Source organism: Ascaphus truei, chromosome 3 (assembly GCF_040206685.1).
Source record: "Ascaphus truei isolate aAscTru1 chromosome 3, aAscTru1.hap1, whole genome shotgun sequence".
Taxonomy (NCBI): domain Eukaryota; kingdom Metazoa; phylum Chordata; class Amphibia; order Anura; family Ascaphidae; genus Ascaphus; species Ascaphus truei.
The window spans coordinates 108,906,537-108,921,692 of NC_134485.1; the positions used below are offsets into that span (position 1 = coordinate 108,906,537).

The window sequence follows — 15,156 nt, forward strand, 5'->3', positions numbered from 1 at the left end:
TATTATGTAGCTTTTATGCAACAGGAAGGTGTGATATAACCTGCCAACCCACGTGACCTATAATTGTATAACTGTGCCTACATAAGATGCTCAATGGTGTGACTGCCAGGTGCCTGGTCCTTGAACTACAACCGCTGGAGCCCTGCAGCCACCTCCCGTCAGTGCCGCGGAGCACGCTGGGAGTTGTAGTCCAGAGACCCCCCTCTCCCCCCCCCCCCCCCGTGCTTCCCACACCCCTTCCTCAGTATTTCTATGGAGAGGCGCTCCCTTGCTTGGGAGGGGCGCGGTCGCCATGGAGATGGAAATGGAATGGGCGGGAGTGGGCGACCAATGAGAGGGCGCGGACCGGGTTGTTTGTTTGGTTCCATCGAGAAAAAAAAAGTTACACAACGTTCGAAAATAGAATGCGGAGAATCCATCGGAATGCAGAGCCGGCTTACATCGCCCACAGATGCCCGGCTATACCGCGCCCTGTGAGCTGCATAGCTGCTCTTCCATACTCCGCCTACGCCCCGGTGCAGGGCTCACACCCATCACTAATCCGATACCTAAGGCGTGCCCCCACCCCATTTTACCATATACCAAGATCTGTCATCTGGTGCCCATCCCCGCCCCCTTTATACTGTTCCCTATCGGGTGACAGTCCTCTGTACTCCGCCTGTCGGCATTGCATGCTTTGAGCCTCAGTACAAGGCGCCTCACCGCCGATATCCTCTTGCATAAGGAAGCCACTCTCCCTCCTCCAGCATGGAGCTGCTGAACCCCGGGGTGCTGGTCACCGCTGTCTCCTTTACGGGTTTCCGCCTCTTGAACGGGGAGCTGCCGAGGGTGATCCGCGCCCCGAGCTCCGCGCAGCGCAACCCCTGGAAATGGAGGAACATCTGGACGTCCTTTATACACAGCTTGCTCACCGGGAGCTGGGCGCTGCTCGGGTGAGAAACGGGCTTCAGGGAGGGGGGGCACAGTACCTGCTGTGTGATGGGAGAGATGGGGGGACAGGGTCCCGGCTATGTGATGGGAGAGATGGGGGGACAGAGTCCCGGCTATGTGATGGGAGAGATGGGGGGACAGGGTCCCGGCTGTGTGATGGGAGAGATGGGGGGACAGGGTCCCGGCTGTGTGATGGGAGAGATGGGGGGACAGGGTCCCGACTATGTGATGGGAGAGATGGGGGGACAGGGTCCCTGCTGTGTGATGGGAGAGAGATGGGGGCACAGAGTTCCTGCTGTGGGATGGGAGAGAGATGGGGGCACAGGGTTCCTGCTGTGTGATGGGATAGAGATGGGGGCACAGGGTTCCTGCTGTGTGATGGGATAGAGATGGGGGCACAGGGTTCCTGCTGTGTGATGGGAGAGAGATGGGGGGGACAGGGTCCCGGCTATGGGATGGGATAGAGATGGGGGCACAGGGTTCCTGCTGTGTGATGGGAGAGAGATGGGGGCACAGGGTTCCTGCTGTGTGATGGGAGAGAGATGGGGGGGACAGGGTCCCGGCTATGGGATGGGATAGAGATGGGGGCACAGGGTTCCTGCTATGGGATATGGGAGAGATGGGGGCACAGGGTTCCTGCTGTGTGATGGGAGAGATGGGGGGACAGGGTCCCGGCTATGTGATGGGATAGAGATGGGGGCACAGGGTTCCTGCTGTGTGATGGGAGAGAGATGGGGGCACATGGTTCCTGCTGTGTGATGGGAAAGAAATGGGGGCACAGGGTTCCTGCTGTGTGATGGGAGAGAGATGGGGGCACAGGGTTCCTGCTGTGTGATGGGAGAGAGATGGGGGCACAGGGTTCCGGCTGTGTGATGGGAGAGAGATGGGGGCACAGGGTTCCGGCTGTGTGATGGGAGAGAGATGGGGGCACAGGGTTCCTGCTGTGTGATGGGAGAGAGATGGGGGCACAGGGTTCCTGCTGTGTGATGGGAGAGAGATGGGGGCACAGGGTTTCGGCTGTGTGATGGGACAGAGAAGGGGGACAGGGTCCCGGCTGTGTGATGGGACAGAGAAGGGGGACAGGGTCCCGGCTGTGTGATGGGGGAGAGATGGGGGCACAGGGTTCCTGCTGTGTGATGGGACAGAGAAGGGGGACACACTCCCCCTGGTGCTATGAATGCAATGGGAAACTACTTTTTTTAGAGTATCATTTGTGGCCCTGCTGCCAGGGAGAGAGGTGTCTCGGGACACTACAGATGGAGTAATAGAGGACATGTGCTATATAAACCTTTGACTGTGAGCTCCTCTCGGCAGAGCACTCCTTCCTTGCTGAGATCCGTCCTTAATGCAGGGGTGCTCAACCCAGCCCCCAAGATCTCCCCCCCCCCCAACCAACAGGTCATGTTTTCTGGATATCCCAGCTTCAGCACAGTGGTGCAGTTGAAGATTGAGCCACCTTTTGGTGTAGCAGGGATATCCTTAAAACCTGACCTGTTGGGGGATCCTGGGGACTGGGTTGAGCACCACTGCCTTAAATGTACAGCAACACCTTTTTTATTATATACAGTACATGACAGCCTGGTTCTGTATCAACTTGCCCCTTCATATTGCAGCTTTTACCTGCACCCTGAGATGGCAGAGGATCTCATCTCCACGCACTCCCACTTCTCACACAGCCTCATCGCTGTGTCTATAGGTGAGTATGGTCCAGGGCTGCAGCCAGCTTCCTCTTCTGCAACTCTTTGGCAGCCAGAAGGGCCAACCATATATTGCAATGAGTTGCTGGCCCATCTGGCAGCGTGTGTGTGTGTGTGTGTGTGTGTGTGTGTGTGTGTGTGTGTGTGTGTGTGTGTGTGTGTGTGTGTGTGTGTGTGTGTGTGTGTGTGTGTGTGTGTGTGTGTGTGTGTGTCAAATGGTTTTCCGGTGCAGCACTAAAGTGTTCTCTGCTGCAAAATGTGGCAGAGAAACGCATGACTTCTACATTACTGTTTCTTGGTGCAGGAATTACAGGTTGTTGCTTAACAATAGGTTGCAGGCCCCTCGAGCAGCGAATTAAAGTTGCAGTCCCTCCTGCATGTTTCTTTGTTTGGTTATTTAACGATTTCCTCACAATGCTGTACAGTCAGATCTGTTTTCACTTCTCTAGTTTCCCCCCCCCAGATCAGAGTTTGTTTTTTTTAAACTGGTATTTTATTCCTAAAAAAAAAAAAAGCTCAAACCCTAAATGAATTGGGCTGCTAAGAGCCTCTCACTTAGTGTCATTCATAGACCTCAACCTTATAGAATATGAAGTTGACCTTTTTCTCAGATAAGATTCTGTGAAGTCTGTATAGAAAACAGCTCTGTGCTGTAGGGTGGAGAGGATAAAGTGAGATTATGCAACAGGAGTTGCCATGTAACCACTGCTACAGGCTCCAAGTCCTTTTAAATAAAAAAAAAAATGAAGTTAAAAAAAAAAAAAAAACGTTAGGAAACAGAATTAAAGGCTAGTTATCTGCTGTAAAAGGCTCCCTTTCTGAAGAGGTCATACTGTATTTAAGGTACAAAGATGCACTTATCTGCTCCTGCTATTGGCAACTCCTGATCAGTGTCCTTCATGAGCGTTCTTTCACTCCCTCCTCCCCTTTTTATGTCATCCCACAGTACTCCGCCTGTTCTCCTGCATCGGGACATCTCTCCCTTGCACTTACAGACACCAGATTTGGACACTGCAGAAGTGTCCTCTCCGCAGTGCTCATCACATGAGATGTGTGTGCAGGAACGAGCCGCTTTTAGGGCAGATATGATCTTTTGTAAAATACAGTGAATGTGTGTTTCATGAATAGACACATTGTATGTCCATAGGGTAGGATGTGCCCAGTGCTTTCAATTTGTTGCACATTTATGATTATGATACTGACAGTATACACAGTGCTTTACATAGAATTTGTGCAGGCACCCGTCCCTGCCCCGCAGAGCTCACAATCTATTTTGTCGGTGCATGAGGCACAGGGAGATAAAGTGACTTGCCCAAGGTCAGCGGGAGCTGACACTGGGAATTGAACGAGGTTCCTCGTGATGCAAATTCATTATCAGTCAGTGTCTTTACTCACTGAGCCGCTCTATCAGCCCAGCACTTATAGAATCCCAACACCACTTGGATAACTCATCCGGATTTGCAAATATTATTGGATGTGCCAAGTGGCACTTTTTTTTTATTTTTATATATATATATATCAATGGACTTTGTCACTTTTCTTCTTATGCCCTCCTCTTGATCAAAATACTGTAAAATACAAATATAGGTTAAAGTATCTGTCATCTAAATTGAATATAGGTTGAACTTGATAGACGTGCTCCCCCCCCCCCAACCTCATCTGCTCAGTAACTTGTAAATATCGTTTTCTGTTCTTGCAGCATACGTTTAACAAAAACCTTTTAAAAAAATATATATATATATATATATATCTATATCTATCAAGTGTAATGGTACATGGACCAGTGTGTGTGTGTGTGTGTGTGTGTGTGTGTGTGTGTGTCCCTCATATTTGTCATTCTTGATACACAAGCAGCTTTGCCCCTCATAGGAACCACATGGAAAGATGCTGTCTCTCCGTGTGTATATATATCTCTTCCCAGCTGAAATCCCTCAACGTTGCGCTCCTCTCTTGCAGGATATTTTCTCCATGACTTTGTCGACATGCTGCAGAACCAGAAGCTACATCAATCGTGGGAGCTGCTTTTCCATCACACCGTGGTGAGGAATCTTGCATTATCCTGCTGTATAACCGTGGCACATAGACACATTAACACACAGGAGTTGCGGATGCAATGTGGCCCTTGTTTAGTATACCATGCAGACCTTTCCTAGTGAGAGTAGCGATCGGCACCATTCAAATGAGATTAACATCTTCTTTAGCGCAGGTAAGCAGCTTCACTGCATGTCTAAAGTGGGACTGTCTAGCTCATGGCTGGGAAACTCCAGTCCTCAAGGGCCACCAACAGGTCAGGTTTTCAGGATATCCCTGCTTCAGCGCAATGGCTCAGAGATTGAGCCACCTGTGCTGAAGCAGGGATATCCTGAAAGCCTGATCTGTTGGTGGCAGTGGAGCTTCCCACTCATAAGTGGGTGGGGGGTGGAGGCAGGGGGTTCTCCCTATTTTCGGTTTCTGTTTCTTTTTTTGCTGTTCCTTTTGTGTTGGATTTCTCATCTTTCACAAAGCGTCAGCAACCTGGCGAGTCCGCGTTGGACAGACATCCTTAAATGGTTTGCTGACTCCTTACTTCATAGCAGCAGTCCCACCAAAATGAGACAAAATGTAGGGGTTTTGTGTCTTAAAAAAACCCCCGAGACAAATATGGCTGCGGGGGTCCCGTCTAGAAAGTCGCAATGTTCTCGCCATATGACGTTGCATCTCTATTGGCTGCCGGAGCAAGGCCACACGGACACTGTGACCATTGTTAGTGGAACAAAGGGCCCGTGGCTGAGGAGCCAGAGAGTAACTGGACACTGGAGGAGCACGGATCCACTCCGGGGGGGGGACGCCCTGATTCAGGGAAGTGGCGACAAAAAGTTTAAACCAAAGCGAGCAGCGCGGATTGCCGCTTTAACACAGGCTTTGTTGTAGTAGCTGTCTAATGCCGCAGGCTAAACCTTTAATCTTCTTGCGGTCAGAGGCCAGTCAGGAATTGTATAATACTGCTCTTCATAGCGAAGGGATTATTTTTCCCTTCGCTATCAGGGAAGGCCCTTATGTAACATGGTTAATGTCCACGCGCTGTATCTAGATGTCTGCAGTTGAAACACCGTATTCCTTTTCACAGATCAGTCTGGAGTTTCCTTCGTCCCTTTTTTTTAAAGAGAATTTGTCAGTTTTTGTAACTACTTTGCTGCGTTCTCCGTACCGCGCTCCTGCTTGAGTGGTGACGTCACCAACTCTCCAAGCATGAGCGGTGGGCTGTGGCAACTTTGTCGGCAAGCGGGGGGTGTGGGGCGTGGCCTAAACACTGACTGGCCCTGATTGGCTGAGGAGGTCATGTGACCCCTCAGCTCACCTCAAAGTCAATTTAATCTGTCTCGGCCACTGCCTGCGAGTGAGCGCGGCCGGACAGACTTACATTTATTGCGCTGACGGCGCCAAGCGCGGTCAGCGGCAGCGTGGACGCAGCCTAAGGCTAAGTCCATAGTGACTTGAGGCGTGCTGAGGGAAAGCGGGTGCTTTCCCTGGCCTTAGTTCGCCCGCCGTCGGGGGGCGGGCAAGTGACGTCACGGAGCTGGCTCGCCCTCATTAGGCGAACCGCCTCACGTGAGCGGCGAAACTAAAATTGACTTGCGCGAGCCCCTGCTAAAGCCGCTCTCATTGCGGCTGCAGGGGCTCACTGCCGAGCGTGAGGGCGGCTCAGCACGGGACCACGCCCGCGGCCTAAGAGGTTAAGCTGTTCTGGCAGCGAATGGGTTTTAATCCCCGTCACATTAGTGCGCGAAGTAAAGGCTGTCTCCGTCCATATCTCTATCTGAAATAGATCGTCATACATATAGCGTTAAAGTTAAAAACAAAAAAGTTTGGGATGTGTTTTAAATGTAGGTGTGGTGGTTTTTTTGTGTGATCCACATTTGGCAGAAGAAGCCGACACTACAGGCTGACTGAGAATCACCAATGTAAGGCCTGTAATATAGTGCGCGTGCGGCACTTATAATTGGCTGTGGTTAGCCAGCCACTCTATACTAGGGCCCGGCAGTGAGCATGGAGCCGGCCGATCGGGGGAAAGACTGTGAAAAGTATGTTTTCTCGCTGCTACCCATTGCGTGTCACACACTATTAGAGAGAGTGTGTGTGTGTGTGTGTGTGTGTGTGTACACCAAGGGCAGATATAGTACTCACAATCACATCACGTATTTGCTGCACTAGGACTGAGCATTTATTAAATGGGGGAAGAAATAATTCCAGGCGAAAGCCAGCACATGAATAATTAATGTAACATTCGCCATGGCCACGCCTACCCGTGCACGTCACAGCCACGCCCACCTGTCGCCCGCAGCACAGACCTGTACACACACACCGTGTGCTGCACGAGCATTCGCGCGCGCCAACTATAAAACAAGCCTACGGTGACAGGCTCACACCACAGACCTGCAAGGCTGCCACATCCCTGCTGTGTCTCTCTTTCTTGGCATAGTTGAATGCAGCTGAAATTTGAGTATGGGATATTACTACTTGTTTAAAATGTACAAACTGATGCTGTTGTGTGGTTTGTTTTGTTTTTCTTTTTCTTGTGAAGTGCATTTATATTTACAGGAGTGTCTCTGTCCCGGCATAAATATAGCATGAACGATTTCAAAAATGTGCCCATGAGAGTATTTTCTCCCTTTTTAAAAAGGCGCAATAAAACCACTGTTAATAGCCACGGATCAGCAGCTGAGGACTTTTGACCTGTGGATTTGCAGTGCCTGTGTTGTCTTCACACGTCTGCTCTGCAAACATCCTCCCACGGGAGGACATACAGTATCTGTAATTCAGTTTTGTTTGCCGTGCATGGACAGCATACTAGTGTAATATTAAAGTAAAGAAAACACTTGCATGAACATAGCATAGGTCTATGTTCATTAGGTAACTTTTTTGCACAAGTCCACGTGAGTGTTTTTATCTTTCCTTATATGTGGCAGCATATTTCTATGATCTACTGTATGCCTCAGTCGCCCCCCGCGGCTGCACTCTTTTCTTCGGCAGGGCTCCCACTTCTTTACTGGTGTAACATTGACATTTATTTATGACACCTATTAACTGTGCTCTTTGGAGAGCGCAAGATGGTCTGTGTTCCTTTTTTTTATTTGGGTGCAACGGGGCCCTCGTATTTTATTTGGCAAACATTTGTGTGCAGTAGACTTTGTCTCTTGTGCCCGTGGTAATGGACTTTGTGAGCGTGTCCGGGTCTACCACCTGCAGTGAATGGGGGTTAGCCCTAGGGAGATGATGGCAGCTTGTGACAAACGTCTAAATCGACTGGAAGTTTTGTGTAGGGAACACCTTTTAGTTGTCATCTGGGAACACGAGAAGGTGCTTACGTCTCAACCAAGATGATTGGCGGCTGGCAATGAGGATTCACCTCTCAATGTCCGCACATCCGTATGACGTCACACAGGGGGCGGGACTACAGCAGTACAGACACCCGAACGGTGTGTCGTTAAGATAAAAGTACAAAAAATTATGCGATCCGAATAACTACCTTATAGGGCTGTTATGAAGGCATATAAAGTACCATAAAAACATAAGATAATCCTACGCGTTTCGTAGCTGTAAAGTTCTACTTCTTCAGGTTGAGACGTAAGCACCTTCTCGTGTTCCGCTATACTTATGCTATAGAGACTTTTCTCCATCGAGCACACACAGTGTGTTCAGCTCAGCCGAGGACTTTTTACACCAGTGCAGCGTGTGGTGATTGAACCCAGACGACAACTAAAAGGTGTTCCCTACACCAAACTTCCAGTCGATTTGGACGTTTGTCACAAGCTGCCATCATCGAGAGAGACCTAGACGTTACCTGGAGACTGTAGAGTATCATCTACCAGAGGGACCTCCATTCACTGCCCACTCTGATGTCAGCTGTGTGGTAAATTCGTGTATTATACACGTAAATGCAAATGATCTTTTTTATTTTAATGTACGCAGAATACTTACCTCCTTTTTAAACTAAAATTGTTTTGATATACTTCACCATTTGTGTTTTGCGCTGTTTTTGTCTTTTATCTTGCTTACGAGAAAACCTAGAGCTCTCCCAAGTTCAGCCCTCGAGAGCAAGCAACAGAGCAGGTGTTCAACACTGGTCATGAAAACTTGTCTTGCTGATGATTAGACACTTGGTTATTGTGGAAGGCTGGAGAACCTGCCATACTGGTCGCTCTTGAGGACTGAACTTGGGAAGTCCTGGTTTACATTGGCAAAAGTCTCACAGCAAAACTGAAGCATCAACAATTTTCCTGGTCCGCCTTTGTGTCACTGCTGGTGACACGGTTTGGACGCTGTCCGTACCTGGCTATGTTGCACTTTTGATGTGCATTACAGTGATCTTGGAGAGCTGCGATGCGGTCAGGAAGTTGCATGTGCAGGGGGCGGGTTGTGCCTTGTATAAGCGTGACTAGTGTACTTGTGGCATTGTCTGTCCTTGAATGGGGTGTGTTTGAGATGTGTGACTGTAGAGCCTGCCTGTCTGGATAGGAAGTCCTTCAAAGTGAATGTTTATTCTTGGGTTAGCGTAGAGCTGTTAGGTTTATGAAAGAGCCCAGCCCTGTTGTGTAAGTGGTTTCCCCTCCCCTCTCTCCCTTTATCGCACCCTGATCACAACCTTGAAGCACCGTCTTTCTTCCCTTTTGTTGTCTCTACACGGGGAAAGGTTTTAAAAGAATGTGAAGAGGAGTGGCTCAGTGAGTAAAGGCACTGACACCGACTTTGAATCGGGGGAGCCTGGTGCAATTCCTGAGGTCAGCTCTTTGTGACCTTGGGCAAGTCACTTTATCTGGAAATGAAGAGGCTTTTATTTTCTTTCTGTGAAAGGTTGTGCTTCTCAGTCGAGCATTTCTTCTGCTCTCAGCTCACCTTCTCTCTGTCTCTGATCAGAGGAGGGTCGGGCACAAGCAACTCGACAGGTAGTGACCTCATACAAAAAGGGGTGTTTCCGAGGAAACCCATCTCCACTATGTTCACAGAGGAAAAATAAACCCTGTCACTGCTATTGGTTCATTTTGATCCTAGGCTCTAATCTGAACCTGTAGCAGGACTGCATTCGGCTATGTTCCCAAGGCGTGCGCTGCAAGAACAAGTACCGCCCCTCAATGGGGTTGGGCCCACGACGTACCTTGGCGCGCATTTGGCAGCCGCGCTCTACGATCAGTTTTTTGCAAATACAACAAAATTGTATTTACAACTTGCGCTAGAGGGATGGCCACACCGCCACAGCCAAAGACTGCGAACCAGGCTCGTGAGGTCATGGCCACGCCCCTGCAAAAGCCCCGCCACGCCCCTCGTCGCCATCACAAGCAATTCACCGCAGATCGCGGTTTCCGCATGCGCCGCCCCCTCTCCCGCCGGGCGTGTGGGCTACAATGCAGGCGGGGACCGCGGCCTTGGGCTGAGTCCCCAGTGGCCATGGCTGCATGCGCGTCAGAGAGCCTGGCGGCGTGTGCACAGGTAAAAGCTACGGTCTTGGGGTAGCGATGGGATGACTGGGGGGGGGGGGCGCCGCCATGATGGACTGACAGGGGCGTGGCCATGACAGTCTACACTATCTGCACAACCATTGGTTGCTAGTCAACCATATGAGCGCATCTCTGCAGGGAAAGAAAACCCTGGTCTTCCCTTCCAGCGGTCGAGTCATCGCGCTTAACGTGCACACGGCGACTGGAGTGTGGCGCGCACGCTGTAGCGCGCGCAGCAACAGCCCTCGGGGACTCTGCCTTACTCTGATCATACGCTCTACAGATTTTGTATCAAACGAATTTATTGCGCCACACAACGTTTCGACCTAAATAGGCCTTTCTCGAGTGACTAGGCAAACTGGTAAACTGTATGTATTTCATTTTTCACATTTGGCGTGCAGCATATCCCTTTGTTTACTCTGATCACCGCATGGCTCTGTTCTCAAGGTGTCAGCCTCTTTTCTTGGCAAATAAAAATGGCCTCAGGCGAAATGAAGTGCGCCGATTACCTCATAACTTGGCAGGTGCCCATTGCTTGTGCTGCGATTGTATTGGGCTGCATCCAGGGCTACCTTTCTGTATCTGTTGGTCCTTATTTGTATATCATTCTGCTTATGCCATTTATAGCTCTCTGCGCCCCCTATTGTACTGCGCTGCGGAATATGTTGGCGCGTTACAAATAAATAATAATACCAGTGATAAGCCTGGCCTGGGTTTGATTTTGAGACCCAAATTCAGGGTGTGGAGGGAAGTTATTGTGACTAAGGCCCAGGACATAGTGCACTCAGAGTCGCTGAGCCGCGCTGAACAGATGCACAAAGCCCCTGCATCTGTTATCAGCGCGGCTATAGTTTCTCCCTCCGCATGCGCGCTGATGCGTGCGGAGGAGGAGAAACTTCCCCGAGAGCGGCAGGTTTGAAATTTGCCACTCGGGGAAGCGGAGGAGCGGTCACGTGACCGCTCCCATCCAATGGGGCTGCAGCCGGTCCGACAGAGGCAGCACAGAGGTGTGTGTGTGTGTATGTGTATGTAGGAGGGGGGGGAGCGGGTGATATGTCCCCCTTCTGCCCCGATCCCTGTCTCCCTGCCAGCGCGGGAGGTGGAGGGGTGTTGCGCTGCCCCCGTGGGGGGGAAGAAGGGAGCAGGTGATGTGTCCCCCTTCTGCCCCGATCCCTGTCTCCCTGCCAGCGCGAGAGATGGAGGGGTGTTGCGCTGCCCCCGTGGCGGCGGGGGGAGCGGGTGATGTGTCCCCCTTCTGCCCCGATCCCTGTATCCCTGCCAGCGCGGGAGGTGGAGGGGTGTTGCGCTGCCCCCGTGGGGGGGAAGAAGGGAGCAGGTGATGTGTCCCCCTTCTGCCCCGATCCCTGTCTCCCTGCCAGCGCGAGAGATGGAGGGGTGTTGCGCTGCCCCCGTGGCGGCGGGGGGAGCGGGTGATGTGTCCCCCTTCTGCCCCGATCCCTGTACCTGTCTCCCTGCCCGCGCGGGAGATGGAAGGGTGTTGCGCATATGTATGTTTGTATGTGTATGTGTTTGTGTGTGTCTGTATTTATATGTGTGTGTGTGTGTGTGCGCGTGCGTGAATATATTTATCAAACTTGCACAATGTTAATAAATAATTTATTCTCACAACATGTCTTTTTTTTTTAATTTTTAAAATATTATATAATACACACACACCACACACACACACACACACACACACACACACACACACACACACACACACACACACACACACACACACACACACACACACACAGGTTCCCCAGTGACACACAAACACACAGACCACTTCAAAGTGACACACACACACACACTGACAGCTACCAAGTGACACACACACACAGTGATACCCGCCTCCCAAGCGCGCTTGCTGTCTCCTCTGCCAGGACAGCAAAAAGCTCCTGGCAGAGCGAGCGGCAGCAAGCAAGCAAGAACGAACAGCAGCACCTAAGCGCTTACAATGTCCCAGGCCTAAGGGGCTTATTTTAGATGAGGGGAGCGCAAACTGGGAGGCGCAAAAAAAATTTGAGGGGGGGGGGAGGAACGTGGTGGTTACAGTGGCCCCGCGCTCTTCCCCACAACATTTAAATTAAATACCGGGGAGCGCGAGGCCTCTGTATCTTCCTTTCCCTGGCCTCCGTTGGCTTGCAATGCAACGCGACGTCATGATGTCAGACTCCGGATACTGGATAGGGGAGGGAGAGCAGGCAGGGGCGCAGACAAGTTTCCGCACCAGTTTTAGATGTTTTGAAGCAGCCGATCGCAGTAGCGTATAGAATAAGCTCCTTAGTCACGATGCTGGAAGGAGAGCCACGGTCCTTCCGGCAACATAAAGGCTCAAGCCACGGCTCCCAAATTGTTTAATCCAGGTTCCCCCAACAGCATTTGGTTTTGCCTTTTGGTCTTCCCGTTCTGTCTTTAGAGCGCAAAGAAAGATGTCCAAAATATGCTGGTTGGGACACCTTTGAAACAAGCGAATTTTTATAGAATAAGAATCCACATAGTGGAATATATTCATGGGGTTACTGATGGACAACTGGCCTTGTTCGTCTTTCTGCCCCCCACTCCCAGTCTGTCACTCCAGTGTCCTCCCTCTTCTTTGTCACTTTTCTCTCGGAAGCTGTATCCCTGTTGTCACTCGGGCTCCCCTGGTCCCTCAATATTGGAAGACGCTGGAATGAAGCATTCCATGCTGGTCTATTTAAAAATAAATGGGTTTAAAGCAGGGGTCTCGGGAGCAGAACCGCGTTAATTTCAGCTCCGGGCCCCCTGCTTCCTGAGATACTTACCTCCTGTAGGTGTCACCAATATTTCCTGCTTTTTAAAATCTCCCGCGTCCGAGCCAATAGGAAGCTGCGCCGGATGACCTTCTGGCTTCTTATTGGCCCGCGTGCCACGGGAGATTTAAACCTCCCATTTTGTTTCCCCAGCAGGGTATAGTACCGGGGACACCTTCAGAGGGAAGTTTACAGGCTGAAATGAATGGGGTTCAGCTCCCGGGGACCCCTTGCTTTCCACCTATGGGGTATCGTCTACCAGGTCACCATGCTTTATTTGAACAGACTAGTGCAGGATGTTAAGCTTCAGTTCAATAGCCTGACAAGTGTTTGGGAGTTACTGGAGAGCACAGCTAATAAATAAGAATATTTTTATATGGAAGGTTTTATTCTCTGCTAATAACTCCTTTTTGTTTTGGAAGTAACGCTCTTCCATTAAAGCAGAAATCCCATTCCCGTCTAGTCACTTTTTTTTTTTTTAATTGAAATTTTTTATTGCGTTTTCCATAACGGCAAAACATATTTCAACAAGACCACAAAATGCCAGTTTACAGTGATTACAATATTCCTTTACTTTTAACAGTACACTAAACCAGTAAATAATATATTAAAATTACATATACTTTAGACCAGGGGGTGTGCAAACTGGGGGGCGCAGTGCTTAGAGGTCCCGTGTGCATCCCCCACAATATTTAAATTAAATGCCGGGGGAGCGTGCGAGGACTCTGTATGCCTCTTACCTGCTCTCAGCCGGTCTCTGGCAACGCAGTGCCATGATAACGCGCCATCAAATGGCAACGCGACTTCAAACGCCGCCGTCAGAAGGTAAAAGGAGGCGGGGGCGCGAGCAGGGGGGGGAAGCAGGCAGGGGGTCGCAAAGAAGAAAAAAGTGTGCGCACCCCTGCTTTAGACCAGGGGTGCGCAAAGTGGGGGAGGGCAAGATTTGCTGCGGGGTGTACAGCGGTCCCGCTTGCTTCCTGAAGGCATTTAAATTAATGCTGGGGGGAGCTGCAAAGCCTCTGTAAACTTCTCCTCCTTACCTTGGTTCAGACGGCTCCTGGTGACGCGTTGCCATGGCAAAGTGACGCCAGGATGTCAGAGCCAAGGTAAGCGGGGGGGCTTCGAGGAGAGGGGGACAGCGGGTGGGGTGTCCCAGGGAAAAAAGATTGCGCTCCCCTGCTTTAGACAAGGACAAACAAAAACCTACATTACATTTTAAATCGATGAGTCCGTCCTATCCGCATTGCATCATGGGTTTGTATTTCCCTCTGTACCTCTTCCCCCTTACCCACAGTTCCCTTTGTTGTTTCTTTGCTATAGGTCCTAATCCTATCTGAGGATAACGGGCATTGGATGGTTTATTCTTTCCCCCCCTCACCTTCTGTGCCTCTCACATACCAGACTTCTTAGTAAACACCATGACGTTTGGCCAAACGCCCGCATCCCAACCTCTTTGTCCCTGTGTGGTAAAATTTCAGTAAAGGGATCCCATTTTTTTTTTTTAAAGTGTTTCCGTCTTTAGCTCTTTATTGGTTTTGGCTTCCATTGTATCTAACATGAATAATCGTGTTAAATATTTGTTTAGCAGCTCCATGTTGGGCTAAGATTATACTACTTGCGCACGCGACAGAGCTCAGACTCGCGCACGCCTGCTGCCCCAGCGATGTGAACTGAGCACCAGACTATTGGAGAGGCGCGGCGGATGCGTCACTACGCTAGTTCGCCCTCATTGGCTGAACCGCTCACGTCACGCAGCCGCGCTTGAAAAGACACTTGGGGCGGCCTCATAGGCATTATGCAGTTTGTGCTTGTCACGCGAGTGCAATCGCGCTGACTATAATCTTAGCCTTAGGGGGGATATCCATCACCCATTGTAATATTATGGTTTGTCTGGCCTCCAATAATGTCTTGTACAGCTGTATAATTGGAACTCGGGAAATAGTAACCCCGCTGCCATTATTTTAGCTTTTGAATCCGCGTACATTGATTGTAATATCCTAAAGAGGAAAGGGTCTCTCAATCCCCACTTTTTGCAGTTCCTGGAACAGATACTTCCATCTTACATTATTGAAAGCCTTTTCTGCGTCTATTGATACTATAATATTATTTTTGGTTTTGTTTTTTATATTAAATTTGGTCTAGTTTACAGCAGCTATAACTTTTCTAATATTCTTCACCGGATGTCTCCCCTTTACAAATCCTAATTTGATCTGGGTGGATCAATTTTGGTAGGATTGATGCTAGCCTCTCTGCTAATTTTTTTTTTAGAGGATCTTG

General features: G+C 50.0%; 1 protein-coding gene across 1 annotated transcript in view; it reads left to right on the top strand.

The window, feature by feature from the left end:
- Positions 1–325: 325 nt before the first annotated feature.
- The window catches only part of TLCD2 (TLC domain containing 2), a 38,594-nt gene continuing 23,763 nt past the window's right edge, over positions 326–15,156 (top strand). The window contains exons 1-3 of the mRNA XM_075589316.1: positions 326–932; positions 2,544–2,626; positions 4,584–4,666. Of these exons, the coding sequence (XP_075445431.1) occupies positions 748–932; positions 2,544–2,626; positions 4,584–4,666 (351 nt within the window). The 5' untranslated portion in view covers positions 326–747. The remainder of the gene's footprint in view (positions 933–2,543; positions 2,627–4,583; positions 4,667–15,156) is intronic.